The sequence below is a fragment of the Clavelina lepadiformis genome, chromosome 3, assembly GCF_947623445.1.
Source record: "Clavelina lepadiformis chromosome 3, kaClaLepa1.1, whole genome shotgun sequence".
NCBI lineage: Eukaryota > Metazoa > Chordata > Ascidiacea > Aplousobranchia > Clavelinidae > Clavelina > Clavelina lepadiformis.
Window position 1 is genome coordinate 6,322,101 of NC_135242.1, and position 14,895 is coordinate 6,336,995.

General features: G+C 35.7%; 1 protein-coding gene across 1 annotated transcript; it reads right to left on the minus strand.

Annotated features, from left to right (window-relative positions):
* On the minus strand, nucleotides 1-5,095 carry LOC143450291 (45 kDa calcium-binding protein-like). The gene is made up of 8 exons (XM_076950768.1): nucleotides 4,616-5,095; nucleotides 4,405-4,469; nucleotides 3,953-4,146; nucleotides 3,665-3,859; nucleotides 3,139-3,235; nucleotides 1,784-1,904; nucleotides 1,483-1,646; nucleotides 1-820 (listed from the first exon to the last, which is right to left on the minus strand). The coding sequence occupies exons 1-8, from the start codon at nucleotides 4,704-4,706 to the stop codon at nucleotides 644-646; spliced, it is 1,104 nt and encodes a 367-aa protein (XP_076806883.1). The 5' UTR covers nucleotides 4,707-5,095; the 3' UTR covers nucleotides 1-643.
* Nucleotides 5,096-14,895: the final 9,800 nt, after the last annotated feature.

Consider the following 14,895-nt stretch of genomic DNA (forward strand, 5'->3'; position numbering starts at 1 on the left):
TAACTTTAGGCGGAGTTTATTGGCAAAAATTTGCGAGCAATAAAAACAAGTTTCTTTTGAGATTGTTTTTACTGTAAACGGTAGTTTATGATAACAATATAGTTTTTTGATGAATAAGTAAGTAACCAGAAGAGTATTACCAAACTCGGGATAAAATTATTTACTGCATGTCCTTAATAATAGCATTACCGAACAGTATTGAACTACGTTGCATACTCTTAATACAAACATAGCTCAATGAATTTCTCAAGATAAATTGAGACAAATGAATTTCTCAAGAGAAAAATGGCACCATGGGTTTCATTCTTAGATTTTTCAAATGAATTCCTAAGTCATTTAACGTGATAGGAAAAAATCATCGTAAAAACAAAAATGCGAAGTGCATAATAAACAAGAAATTCTTACATTATATTACTACATGTTAATAAAAAGCATAAAAAAGGATAAAAAGCAAGTGATGAATCACATCTACAATTTAAAGCTTCACTTGAAGGAAAATCATAAAACTCTGTCTGATTAAGTCAAAATATGACTTCCATAATTCAAAAACTTGCAAAGGCTTATAGATCTACGCAAATCAGGACTGAAACGCCATGATCTTAAAAATAACAGTGGATTTGGTCGAAAATGCACGTTTCATATATCACAAATCTTCGTGCACACTTCGAGCATAGTTGTAAAGTTTACTCCCAGTGTAAAACTCGCTGTTTTCAAGAAGTTCATCGAGTGAAAGAAGTCCATTGCCATCCTCATCTCCGAATGAAATCAACTGACGGGCCTCTTGCTCTGACATGCTCTCACTCAAAGGATCAAGAAATTGCTGGCAAGAAGAAAATGAAAAATTATTTTCTGAAGTAATGAGAGGTGAAGTGAGTTATATGTGAAATAAATTTGTAATGGCCAAGAGCAGAGCTGCACAGAGTGACGCCTACACAAAAGTTTTTGCGGCCCTCGACCACTTTCGCACTGAAGATTGATGTAATTAAATTTAAAACTGTTTCAACTGTGAAAAAAAGGAAAAATAATATAACCGAGTTGATAAGACATCGGCTAGTTTTAGGAGAGCATAATTGTTTGCATCCTGCCAAGGCACAAGATTTAAGAGCGTCTAATGTGGCCCGTAGCCTCTTACACTTAAAACTTTGAGCACCGCTTGTCAAGAACACAGTGGAAAACTTTGCAAACGTAGCATGACAACACCAGAACTTCATTACGCCACATTTTTAACAGTAGCAGTTGTGTTTTCGCTGGTGCAAGTAAGAGCTACATGGGAAATATAGTCATATCATAAGAGTTTCCGCTTCATTCAGTTTTATTAGTTGTGCTTTGTATTCTCCGATGCTTATTGGAAATATTTGCTAAGACTGTTTGGTTCCGTTTGTCCATGTAAAAGGGATCACTTTTCAGGTTGAATTAAATGGTGCTAAGCTTTATTAAAGAAAAAGCATATTAATGGATGACAACTTAAATAAAACCTCATACTTCAAGTTCAATTTTTGTGACATTTCCGTCATGATCCTGATCGATGACATTTCTAAACTCTTCACGCCTTTCTACTGCCCAAATGTCAGACTGTTGGTCCACATCAATATCAGATGGAATGGCCATGTACTCATGAACAGTAATGATCTCATCTCCATTGATATCTATCACATCAACAATTTTTCAAAAGCAAATTAATTAAAGGTCGATTGAAACAATGCTTGGAGTGCATGTTGACAGTCTGAGACAACTTCTGAAGTCGAAATCTCACACAAAAATTGGAAAAAAAAGATTATCTCACCAATGTCGTCCAGAAAATCTCGCACCAAGAAGGCCAGCATACCTCTGCTTGTTTCAGGATGTTGGAAATCCAAAAATTCATCTGCATTTAAGGATTGCCAATCATCATTATCTCCAGCTGCCTAATAATTAGATAAAACTATGAGCAAAATATTGGTATAGACATGTAAACTTTTCCCTTGTTTAAAAAGTCTTAATCAATTTTTAATTAATTAGAATCAAAGGTATTGAAATGCTTACACAAAGGTTACCTATGATGCTAAACACACTAAGTAACAGCTACTATGTTGTTATGTTAATGTTTAACTGAGCTGTGTGTACAACAAACTTCATAACATACAAGTTTGTGGCAAAATTTAACATTGTAAAGCAGTGGAAACAAGAGCCCTGCTGGGCAATACGTTTTGACCTTCACCAGTCTCGCAAAAAACTGGGTAAGCTTTTCGTCAATTTTAATCGTATATCTACTTGGCATTTGAACCCACATATTGCTCAACTTAGGTAGAAATGACAATTAAGACACTAGAATCTCAGTAATTGGCAACACTTAATTTGAGAGCTTGTGAAAGCCAATTTTGCAAAAACCACATTGTGCAAATATCAAACTACCATTACCAAATAAGGCACAGTAACCACCAGCAAATACTTCCAGTCAATGTCAGGTGAGTACCGGCATTTACAGCTGTTATAGTTACACTGTTGTTATATACCAGGGGTGGGCAAACTGCGGCTCTCCGGCATGTTTTTTGTGGCTCTTCTAGTCGAATCGTAAAATTCCAAAAAAAATGTAAAGGCTACCAAGAGTACCGTTTATGAACGTTTTTGTCTATTTTTTCTTTATTTAGGCCAGCATTTCGTTTATGACGTAACACTAGACATTGAATCCCACATTGTTTTCAGGTATAGATTCTATACTTAATGGCAAAGGTTATCAAAGTGCACCTCACCGACATGTTTTTTATGGGTCTTCTAGCTAAAAAGTAATATCCCAAAATGACTACTAATAATATAATAACCAAATTGATTACTGATTTTGCGGCTCGCTGGTGTTTATATTTTTCCGCAATTGACTCTTTCATTGAACAAGTTTGCCCACCCCTGTTATATACTAACACTATAAGGCACTAAGAAAAGGTGAAAATTTCCTCATGCCTACTTGCTCAAAAGCTCTCACTCAGACTTTACAAACAACATTATTCCACCAATCCCTGCACTCATGACACCATTTCAAAATATTCCAGCACTTCCATTAAACCCTTGGCGAAACATACAGCCGACATGGGGCAGGCATGACTACACAACCCTGGGTTGGAAAAAGCTGCAGTTGGCTAAAACAAAAAGCATGCCTACTTATACCTGAAGCCATTTATCCTTTATGTCTTCGATATCATCTTTTAATTCCTCGGTGACATCAACTTTTATCTTGTTTGCAAGTTTATTGGCCACATCTCCCCTGAAGGCACAAAAACTTAGCGATTGAGTTTGCATTGTTAGCAATAACTAGTAATACAATAGAAATTTCTTATAATGGCACCTTAAGTGTTAAAAAATAAGTTCAGATATATGTGAAACTTTATTTCATATAAATCACTGCACATAAACTCTGGCAAAAAACATTTTTATTGTATGTTAAGCTAAAGCTGTATGACAGCATATGAGCTAATAATTATGAAACTAAATCACTCCGAAGGTGTTACAGGACTGTCAAATAAATTCAGGAATAAAAAATTACGTTGCATGATTAAAAGAAAAACTAGAAAAACTTAAATGTTTATATGTAAAATATAGAAATTTTTTTAGCATTGTGGTCGTATAATGAAATACCATTACAAGTGAGTTCAACTGTATAAGCATTATGGTTATCAAGTAAACAATCTTTTACTTGTCAAATCCTCTCTGTCCAAGAAATTCTGTTAGGTATTCATTCCATGTAAGATGACCATCATGATCACCGTCCAGTTTGTCAAATTTCTCTTTATTCCCCTGTTTAGCTTCTTTGAAATGCTCTCTTGTTTTCTGAAGAACCCAAGCTGCCAATTCATCCACATCTAATGTTTTGTCCTTGTTTGCATCAATCCTAAGAAAATTAATTAAATATGACACTAATTAATATATCGGGTCATAAAGGAAAAATCATTTTATGCTGTTAGTGTAAAAGTAAAAACCCTACGTTTCAAAAATTTTAATCAGCCTGTTTTTCTGTTGTTTCAGCTCATAATTGCCATTCTCAAAGTTAGCTATATCTTCACCAAGGAAAACCTCCTTGTGAAAATTTGAGTTTATGTGACCATCTCTGGCAATTTTCACTGCATCCAAGTGCTTTGGGGGGGCTATGTCCACATCTGGATCATCAAAAACAGCTTCCTTCAAATGTAAAAATACATCTTGATACATAATTGTATAATGTAAGCTTGTAACGCAAAAAAATGAAACTAAATTTATAAAATCACCTAATTACAATAACACAGAACCTACATAACAAAGTGCAAGTTAGCTGAAGTGCTAAGTACAGCTCCAGGAATAAGCCTGCCAACCTCTTTGCATTCAATTGCATGAGAAACAAAGTATGACAAAAATGTGTGCAAACTATAGTGATACAACTTAGCAGTCAGGTCTAAGTACCTTAATACTCAAATTGGGATCAATCACTTGCACATCAACATCAGCATCATGATCTGCTTTGGGAACTGCAAAACAAAAATTTTTCTAAAATTAATTCAAATAAACAATAAATATTTCCATTATGTGCGGGTGCCTTGAAGAAAAATACGTGGTTTAGGATGGCAATTCAATTAAGCTTGATGCAACATGATCCAAGCGATTGACAACTCACCCTTTTTGTCTTTTATCATTAAAATTGATTTAGCATGGCAGTAATACGCAAACAACAAGCAAATTACGAAACTCTTTTGCAATTCAACCATATTTTACAGGTCACTATTCTGGAGATATGAAAGCTGATGAAGACAAAACACAGGCGAAATTCCAAACTTTTTTGGAATCTATGGTGCATAAGTGCACAACCACAGTGGACTGCGTGGCATTTCTACACAAAACTTCAGCTAATAAAACTGCAAGGTCATTTTGTTGTGGATTTCTGCACTAGACCCAAAAAACACTTGATTTAGGAACTTTTACAAAATTGCTTGCCACGCTTGGCACGTGTGCCATACTAAACGCAAATCATCATAATAAATTACACTTTAATGTGCTTGGACCCCAACTGAAAAGTTTGCTTTTAGTGCACTGGATAATTGCGCCATTAAATGTTTCAACTTTCTGCGCTGGAAAAATCCGATGCTTCATAGGCTTACAATCTTTTCAAACAGGGACTGAAATAAGACGTAATGTCTTCATGAGGCCAATTAAAATAGTCAAAAAGGGGGGAATCCCAATAATGTGGCTTCAAACAAGCGCAACGTAGGTGCCACGCAGACGAGGTTGAGACAGTTCGATTACGTTCCAAATAACCGCAAATAACCGCAAATTACGTCAAATGTCTTACTTTTTAAAGACTGCAGATTGTTAAAATTTGGCACAGGTATATAAACAAACTTTACTTTAAGGATTTTAGTCAGAAAACTTAAGGTGCTTAGTGCTTACATACTGGAGGCGATTCATTTGCGATGACTTGCGTTGCAATGACATGTGACTTTATCTAACACATCGCAAACAATCGCACCAAAACAAACATGTTTGTTTTTATCGCATCACCACTTACGATTCAAGGTAGCCTTGTGACTGACTGACCGACTGACCGACTGACCAACTGGTAATCAGTGTTGTATTGACACGAGCCTCGTTTTTATGATCACTCAAGTCAAAGTCAAAATGACTGGAATCACGTTATGATCATTGTGAGGGCAGGAAAGACAACTTTATGTAACAAAATTGGATATTTTTCCAAAGAATTACAACTCTCTACAAAGTTTATCAAGCAGACTAATTGACCAATTTCTCGACAGCCAAAACGTTATGCTAGGGCGAATCAGGACCTTTGAATCAGACCTCTCTCTAGACCTTTTATCAGTGTACAGTGAAGTAAGTTTGTGACGATTACGTCACGACTCACGAGTTGTTTTGAGATGTTTGGAATTTAATTTGGGATATTGTAATTCAGTTGTTTACCAGACTTGAGTTTTCCTTAATGACGTCAGATAATTTCCTCGCTTGAACTGATTTGCCACATATAAATACCGTTGTAATGTTTACCATCTTTCCTTTTTTATGTGATCGATTTCACTGGTTACTACAGCGCTATCTAACATTCAGTAAGCTCTGCCCGAAGGCAAAAGCCTTTGTGTTATAATAAATAAAAATGGGAACTTTATAATTTAGTAATTTGTATAGACAGAATCAAGCAACTAACAGCATAGTCACGCAAATTTGAGAAATGAGAACTCATCCATCGAAGCAGAAGTAAAACAAGTTATCAACCATCAATCGTCCTCGCTCATATTCAAACAATAACCGCCAGCATTCGCGGTCTTTATGACAGATAAGTTCGTTGTGTAATACTTCACACGAGTAGTGCACAAGCGAATTATTTCTTTGTCATAAGTTAAATAAACCTTTGTTGTCCCGAAAATGAGCCTGGGATAAAATTTAGTTGTACAAATCCGGACAATTTACGATATTCTACCTAGACTGGTTTAATAGCAGACTATAAAAGAAAATAACAAAATACAGCGTAGACTGAACATCGTAAAAAAGCACTAAAGAAATAGGAATAGAACTCAATAAAACGTAACCTATATTAGCTATATATATCATCACAACAAAGAAAAAAGGCAAAATTCCATCGCCTAAAGTACAGTAATAGCAGATGGGAATTTTTTTTATCTCGGAAATGGTCGGAATAAACAAAAATTGGAATGCAAAATATAAAAAAGTTACTAGGCCTATATGACCAGACCAAGCAATGACCATTTTTTCTACAAATAAAATCAATGCTATTTGCAGCAAGACTGTCTCATTTTCTACTAACTTAGATTTTTAATGTTTAGTCTAATTAAGATGGTGCATTTATCCTGTTTTTTTGCATATACAGTACAATACAACTCAGACACATGGACAATCAACAAAAAATAGCTGAATGAATGAACGCTTTCCAGATGTAAGCTTTGCGTAGTATGCAAAAGATAACATAGACATTATAACAGCTAGGAAAACTAACGAAGACCCACCAATTTAATCAAACATGAAGTTTGCTAAAATATATTAGGGGCAGGACAAGACAACTTAAATTCACTAGACAAATGCTTCATAAAAGAAAAATTAGAATAAGTTTCCCTCTCACCGTAAAGTTCAATGAAAAATAAAGCTCCCGGAAACCAAAAACTGGCATATAAGTTTTGAAATGTTTCATCACAAACCAAAACGTCTTAAAAAATAAGAATACTTATTCAGAGCGGATTTATAAACATTATGATTGTGAAATTCACGTTTTCAAAAGAATCAGTTGAAACCCGGAACCAAACCTGACAATTGAAGAAGAAACCATTTAATCATTTATTGATTAATATTTCAAAAGAATATTATTTCTTGTTTAATCAATACTTTTCTCATTGGAATTGATTTTGTAAAGATCAAATTCATGTTGAAATAGCTTTCGCAATAGGAACAAACTAAGCCCTTTTTTGATGATGACATTCGTCCATCGCAAGCGATGATGCTTCAACGTCACAGAAAGTGCTACCTGCCAGAAAAAAAACGTCTTTGGTTTATTGATGTTGTAAACATAAATGATACAGAGTACCGTCATTATTAACACCTGATGAATAAATCACTTCAAATTTGCTCCAGAAGTATAGAAACATAAGGAACAAACTACCCCTGTGAATAAAAGCTATTATATGTATACTCAGGGTTGCCATCAGTCTCAACTCAAAAATAAGGACGACTAGAAAATGAACGAGGAATACCACCTTAAACAGTGTACAACAAGAGAAAGCAACCAATGTTCCTAAAAAAAAACAAAAAAAAACAAGACACTATCTGCATGTTCATAATTTTGGTATCTCTTTGGTACAAAATGGTATCGTAAAGGTGACAAAATAAGGACAAAAGTGCCCACCTCCGCCCTAAAAATAAGGACGAAAGTGAAAATAAGGACATTTCTTAGAAATAAGGACAAACATATTTTCTAAGACACGGACCTTTAAAATAAGGACAAATCTTATAAATAAGGACGGTATGGCAACCCTGTGTATACTATTGTATATGAGCCTACATATTGCCTATCACTGGAAAAACTTAAATTCAAAAGAAAAGACCTGAGCTTTAAAAAGATGGCTACTTTGTGCGTCTGCAGTCTGCACACACCGCGTTACATCCCTCGCTATAGGTTACATCACTGATTTGTAGACGACGTATCAATAGAATATGTCAACATGAGATTTGAATGACTTAGCCCTATCCTATACCGTATGTTCACAGCTTCTTTTATAATATATTTGGGCTCATAGCATCATGAAAACTTCATTAGGTTATATTTGATTAATGCCTATAGGAATAAAACAGCCAAAATAAGATCTGTATGTTTATTTATAGCTTTGCCTTTAAGGAACAAATGGAAGCAGTGCAAATTTAGCGATCATGAAACCGTAAATTACATAGAAAATGTTTTTCACTCCAGAAATAATGACACACCATGGCAAATCAATTTGTCACAAAATTCTATCGATCGCAAAGTTTCATGACTGCGTTTGAAGACGGCTTCGGCCAGCCAGCATGCTGAATCACGAAAGGCCGTTATAAAAGCGTACACACAATACGCCTTTTCCATATACGGCGTATTTGCTTGCCATATATGGTAACGAAGCGCATTGTCGTTCAGTGGGCGAGAAACCGATTCAAAATTTTACAACCAGCTTTGTCGGACTGCTTAAACATTATTCGTAGGCTACTAGCTTTCGCATTGTCAGTCATTAAGAAAGTAAGAGGTCTTATTTGCAAGCTAATACATTTGTTAGAAAGATAAATGATTGCTATTGGTTTACCTGAGCGTTGTTTGATCGTAGCCTACTCTTCGTTACTTTGTGTATAACCGCTTTGTTTCGTTCCCCGTGTAAGGTTGTTAACATTGTGTTGCTTTTACTACATGGTTAGAATTCGGTACCGTACATTCTTTCTATTATTCAAAAGTGTTTTGTTTTGTAATTGGTATTACGATGAATAGGCACGGTTACGTAATTTAGCTTTTTTATCTTCTGGCATGTGGTACGGTAGCCAATACGAGCGATTGTTTGCGATATACTGTAGCTTGTTGTTGAAATCTATTACCGTGACGGTAGTAGTTTTCATCAAAGGCGGAAACTGCTCCCGCAGTTGCCAGTTTGCTTTGCTAGTTGTTTTACGAGGAATGGAACGACAACTGCATCAGCAATTTTATTACGTTTTCACGGTATCAGTTCACGGTTCACAAGCTTGTTTTGAATAGTTGAATAGGATTTGACGTATCCGTTGTCACTTGTCACAATTAAAATTTGCTTAATTTTAAAGTTTTGAGCTTTTATATTTTGGCCATCCATGTAAAAAATGACCAAATCAGGCATTAAGTAGTTCGTTTAGTGGGTGTACGCTCAAGTTATAGTTTTCCATAAAGTATAATTAATCGTTTATAATCCAGCACCAAAGGCAAAACGAGATTAGTTTATCTCAGAATATGAGCAGTAAATGTTGGAGGTAAATAACCTTGACTTGACAGCGGCAACAAGCGTGTTCTCACTGGTGTTTCAGTTGCACGGTATGTTATTTGAAGTATACTGTTAACAGATGTGAAGTTATTGAAATAATAATGCCAATAGAAAAATACTAAATAGTTTTAAAAGCTATAGCCGGCCGACAAAATTATCACCTTGGGTTTAAAATACTGCATATATTTGCGCGAATTGGTGGTTTGTGGTCTGCTTACTTTCTTGCATTAACGCCATGGTTTTAGTCAGCTAAGATGTTTGTCCGATTCTATAGCTTTTACGCTATATCTACCCGTTTGGCAGGCATCCGTTCTTTGTTTAATTTCTCTGTTGGCTCAAACGTTGTCATAAATCAAGGCAAGTTTTACCATGAGTTGCCATATACTGACTATACGCAAATAGTAATTAATGTAACAAATCACAGGACACAGATGGCGTGACGTGTTGCAAAATTGTCAAAACCGGAAATCCCATATGATGAATAAATGTTTTGTCCATTAGTTTGAAAAACCATTACGTTTCGTTTTGCGCACGATAAATGCGCCTTTTGTTTACTTTCTCTTAAACTTTTATGGATGCTTTATATACCAGAAACTGGAAATCCTGCTTTAAATCAAAAGAAAAGTGTTGCAACTGAAAAGGAAGACAAACAAGAACAATAAACATTTAAAGACCAGTCTGCTAGTGATATTGAATTTTTTTTTAATCGAAGTAGCATTTGGTAAAACGATGAGATAGTATAGCCTACATAAAAACATATAGTTGTTTATTGTTATCTTTTACGTTTGTAATATTATGAGCTTTGCAAGGAGATTGGTTTTCCTTTTCTGTTTGCATTTAATCTTGACAAAAGTTCTAAAATGTTATTCATTAGTTGCTTCATTCGATTCCAGCTTTGCTATAAAGCAAATTTTAAACGAACTTACAAGCCTATTAGTGCAACGATTCCATTTTATGTCTCGTTAAAATGTCAACTAGGTGTTGTCGTCAGAGCTAATGGCCCATACTTGCCCGCTATTTATCGTGCGCTAACAAGGCAAAGCTTACCAAGCAATTTTGAAAATTTCTTGCGATTCTGTACAACTACTGTTGCCACTGTAGTTTTTGTGGCCGATCCAAATACTTGCAGCCTACGTTTAAAGGGAGCATTGATGTATTTACCCATGTTGTTTTATTTTTGGCCGTGCGATTACTGGGACATTAATCTTTCTCCACAAACGGTCAGATGGAACAAGGGAGTTTCCGTCATCTAGTTTCTTTGCTTTGCAGTTACCTCCGGTTATTGGCGTTTACTCTCGGATGTTTACCTAATTACCATGCCTATATACTTGTAACGCTACCTAATCAGATATTTAACGAGCAATGTAGTACAAAGTTTATAGGCAAGGTTGCCATCGGTCTGGACTCAAAAATAAGGACAAACAGGAAACAAAAGAAGAATACTACCTTAAACACTGCACAACAGGAGAAGGCAATCAATGTTCCAAAAATGATAAAACGAGATACTATTTGCATGTTCTCAATTTTTGTATCTCTTTGGTACAAAATGGTATACTGAAGGTGTCAAAATGCCCAAAATACGAAACTCTGCCCTAAAAATAAGACGAAAATAAGGACGCAAGTGAAAATAAGGACATTTCTTAAAAATCTTAAAAATAAGGACGGTATGGCAACCCTGTTTATAGGCCTATTTGCTTTTTTCATCGTCCGTTTGTGATGTAGTTTTGGTTTTCAACGGTTAACAGAAACTTGTGTTTGGTAAATTGTTCTTCGAAACAGTATTGTTAATAATGTTATAATATAAACTTACCCAAATTTTTAGGTCATATATTTGTTTTGTAAACGCAAGTTTTTATTTGTTTCGTTTTGTTACCAAAAATTGAGCAGCTGTTGTCCACATTGACAGTTGTTTACGTATAACAAAATTCAAAAACACTTTCATTTTAAAACGCTATTTAAAGCCATATTTAATCGACTAACAACGGTTTGTTTCATTTAACCAAATTTAGTGTTAGTCACGCTTGTGCCCACGCATTACTTGATGAGCAAGAGCAGTGGTGTATCTTGAGTAAATGGTTTTGAGACCCTAAGAATTCAGTGGTGTTGTAGCCAATTCAAATTCAGTTAGCAATAATCTTGTGCTATTGATCGGAATTTGCATCGTCTTTGTGTTTAGGTTACCACAGCAGCAAGGGAAACTGAGACATGTCGTCTTAGCTTAACATCGAAAAGTTTTACCGAGTTGATAGAAACGTTGCTGCTAATCTGGCGAGTGTCCAATAAAACCTTAAATGGCTTAAATAAACTTTTTGCATACCCGTTCTGCTAACCTAACCGCCTATCTTTAACAGCGGGCTACGTGACCTCCTTATGGTGAAATAGTTTATTCGTTTCATTTCTTTTCTTGGCTACACTATTATTAACGTTAGGATTAATCGTTAATGACTTGTAAGAACCATTTGAGTGATTATGTTTGCCGTTTGGTCATGCCGATCCTGATTAAGCTGGGGATTCATAATTTGCAAACTATAGGTTATCTGTATGTAAGCCTCCCTGGGGAAAAAGGCTAGTGCTATTAACCTATTTTTGACCTGCAATCATGTTCATTGTGTTTACCAAAGCGCCTAATAACTTTAATTTCCGTTTATCGTGATCATGTAAGTATAATTCCAATGATCGTTTAGTTGTTCAAAATTTATTTAAACACAAACCTATAGCCTAAACATTAAACCAACAACCCCGTAAAAACGATAAAGAGGTAGATTCTAAAAAAAGTATAGCCTTTACATGTATGTGCTTAATTATTAATTTGAAATTTGCCTGGAAGTGAAACGCAAGCTAGCCTACCATAGACTTATTAATTCAACAGACGCTTTCAGATCGAGATAAGAACGCATTCCTGTGATTTGCTTAGTTACCCCAGTTGATTTTGTTGTCTATTAACAAACTTTTGTGTGCACACTGCACCGCCGAGGGCGAGAATTATGAACAATGTCTTGTATAGTTGTGCTTTCCCTAGAAGCTGTATTAAGTATTTTGTGTATCACCAATTGGTGATTCGGTGACTTGTGTGCAGGATTGCGCCTTAACCACTTACGTACTATATATGGCTTTTGTTTCAGTGAAATATGATTACATAATGATGATTTTGTTTCTATTCTTGGCTATGCTATTACTAACGGTAGAAGCGATCGTTTATGATTTGGAAGAACCGTTCATGTGGTTATGTTTGGGCATGTCGAATTGTCGACGCACATTAAACTGAGACTTCATCATTTGTAAAGTAGGGTTTTTGTACTAGCCTTTCTTGGAAAAAAATACTAGGCTTACTAGTGCTGTTAACTTGCCCTCATATGCAGTAAACAGAGTTTGAGTTATGTTAGTCTTTGGACTTTTATCAAAGCAAATGTTTATAGAGCGATTTACATTGCAATGCGAGCGCAAATATTCGTACTTCGGCGCTTTCCCGCAGATTGGACGGTGGACGTCGGTCGGTTGATGTTCTGTCATTCAAACTAATTGGTTATATGCCAAATCTATGGCTTTCTGTGAGCATGATAAAGTGGCCGATAGTTTTATGCAATGCTCACGTTTTCATACGCTTTAGGCAACTAAGAGATTAGAAGGGGTCAGGTTAGATTAGCCTACGGTAAATATCTGGGTGGTCGATAATGCTATATTTATACAGTAGTCAACTTCCGGGTGTATTGGTAATTGTTGAGGGCAGTTCGACTAAGTTACGCATATCCACTATTGATGCAGTAAAAAAGCCATTCAAGATCCGTGTATCGAAGTAGGCAAAAAGAACCTGCATAGAAATTGTGTTGTAACAGAAACACCATGGATCTTAAGCCTCCGATTTTTATGTTGAAAGAGCGCCGCTGTTAAAGCTTTTTTTATTGTTATTGACAGAGCCACCACGCGTGTCAATGACCGCCTTATAGACCTACGATCGACAAGTGACCTGGCTAGAACGATACACTATTTGGAACCGGCCGCAGCAAACGCCGCATTAAGATGCAATCAACTGTGTAAATATTTCTGCGATTTTGGGCGTGGCGTACTTCTTAGGTCTTAGAACGAGTGGCAACTTTTGTGTATTAATATAATGCAGTGACAAATCTGGAAGATTAAAATGACATACATACAGTGTTTGACTCAAGAGTCCACGAGTAGTTCACGATCTAGACCTGTATGTTTTTTCGAGAATAGTATTGCGCACGACCAGCGTAAGCGCGGTTTTCAGTTCAGTTGTGCGGATAGTGTGTGCGTACCACACTGTATAAGGAAGTGATGTTTAATTACATCACCGCACGCTTCAAGGAAGTAACTTGTTTATGCTGAAGCATTCTGTATTATTACCTAGACCTCGCCCTGGTTTGTTTAATACATTGGTTTTTGAAGACTTGGTTTAGTCTACTATGCACTTTTGGTGGAGCAGAAAGACAGTTACACGTTTTTAGTTCATGATGATTATGTGCGAATTATGGTTTTCTGCTCAGCATACTGACAGAACGAGACTGTTTGTCAGACTGTAGACTTTGATGACCATGCTCAAAGCCCCTTGCTATCCCACACTATTATGAATCTTTGTTTTTTATGAATTGCTTGGAATTTTCTGTAAAACGTAAATAATTCTCTCTCCCTGTGCAAAATCTGTTTAAATTTTACAATAGATGGTATTTTGTTTATAAAGCAGCCGATAGTTTTGAATGAACTCATGCATCTAAAAAAAACGGTGGTTTATAATCTAAAGAGGGAAAGGCGCAGATGGGGGAAAGATGTGTCCTCAGGCGCAGCCATATGAGTAAACTACTGTGGTGCTTTTACGATAGAAAGTTAACATAGTCAGCAAATCCAGAAAACATGCCTCGGATGGCCAACTTTGCTATAGATCACATCGCGTCTTTAATGTTTGCACTTTTGATTTATTTTGAAAAGTCGCCCAGGGAGCGTCGACCCGTAGGCCATTTACCATATATAAAACTATAATTTCAAAATAAAACTTACTGACGCTTCTAACGAAGTTGATTAGGCAAAATCTTCCCTGCACAATTCTTTTCCAAAATAAACCAAGTTGTGCAGACATGCTTTTTTGACATGATTTGCATGTATAGTCGGTTATTTGTAATCTTGTTCCATGGGTGATTTTCCTCCAAAAAACAGCAAATTTTCCAATTTGGATCGTGGTCAGTTGGTATTATCGCTCTGGGGCAAGTTTGTAAAGTTGCATTTTTTGCCCGAAATTGTCCATTTTAATGATGTATTTATTAATCAAACTCTAATACTGTCTATATATAATTCGCAATCTTTTTTCAGAAAAAATTTTCACAAAATCAATTTCTTTTTATCCAATTGTTATGACTGAATTTGTAACTTTGAATTAATCCATTTAACATTTTGTTACTTTAACTAG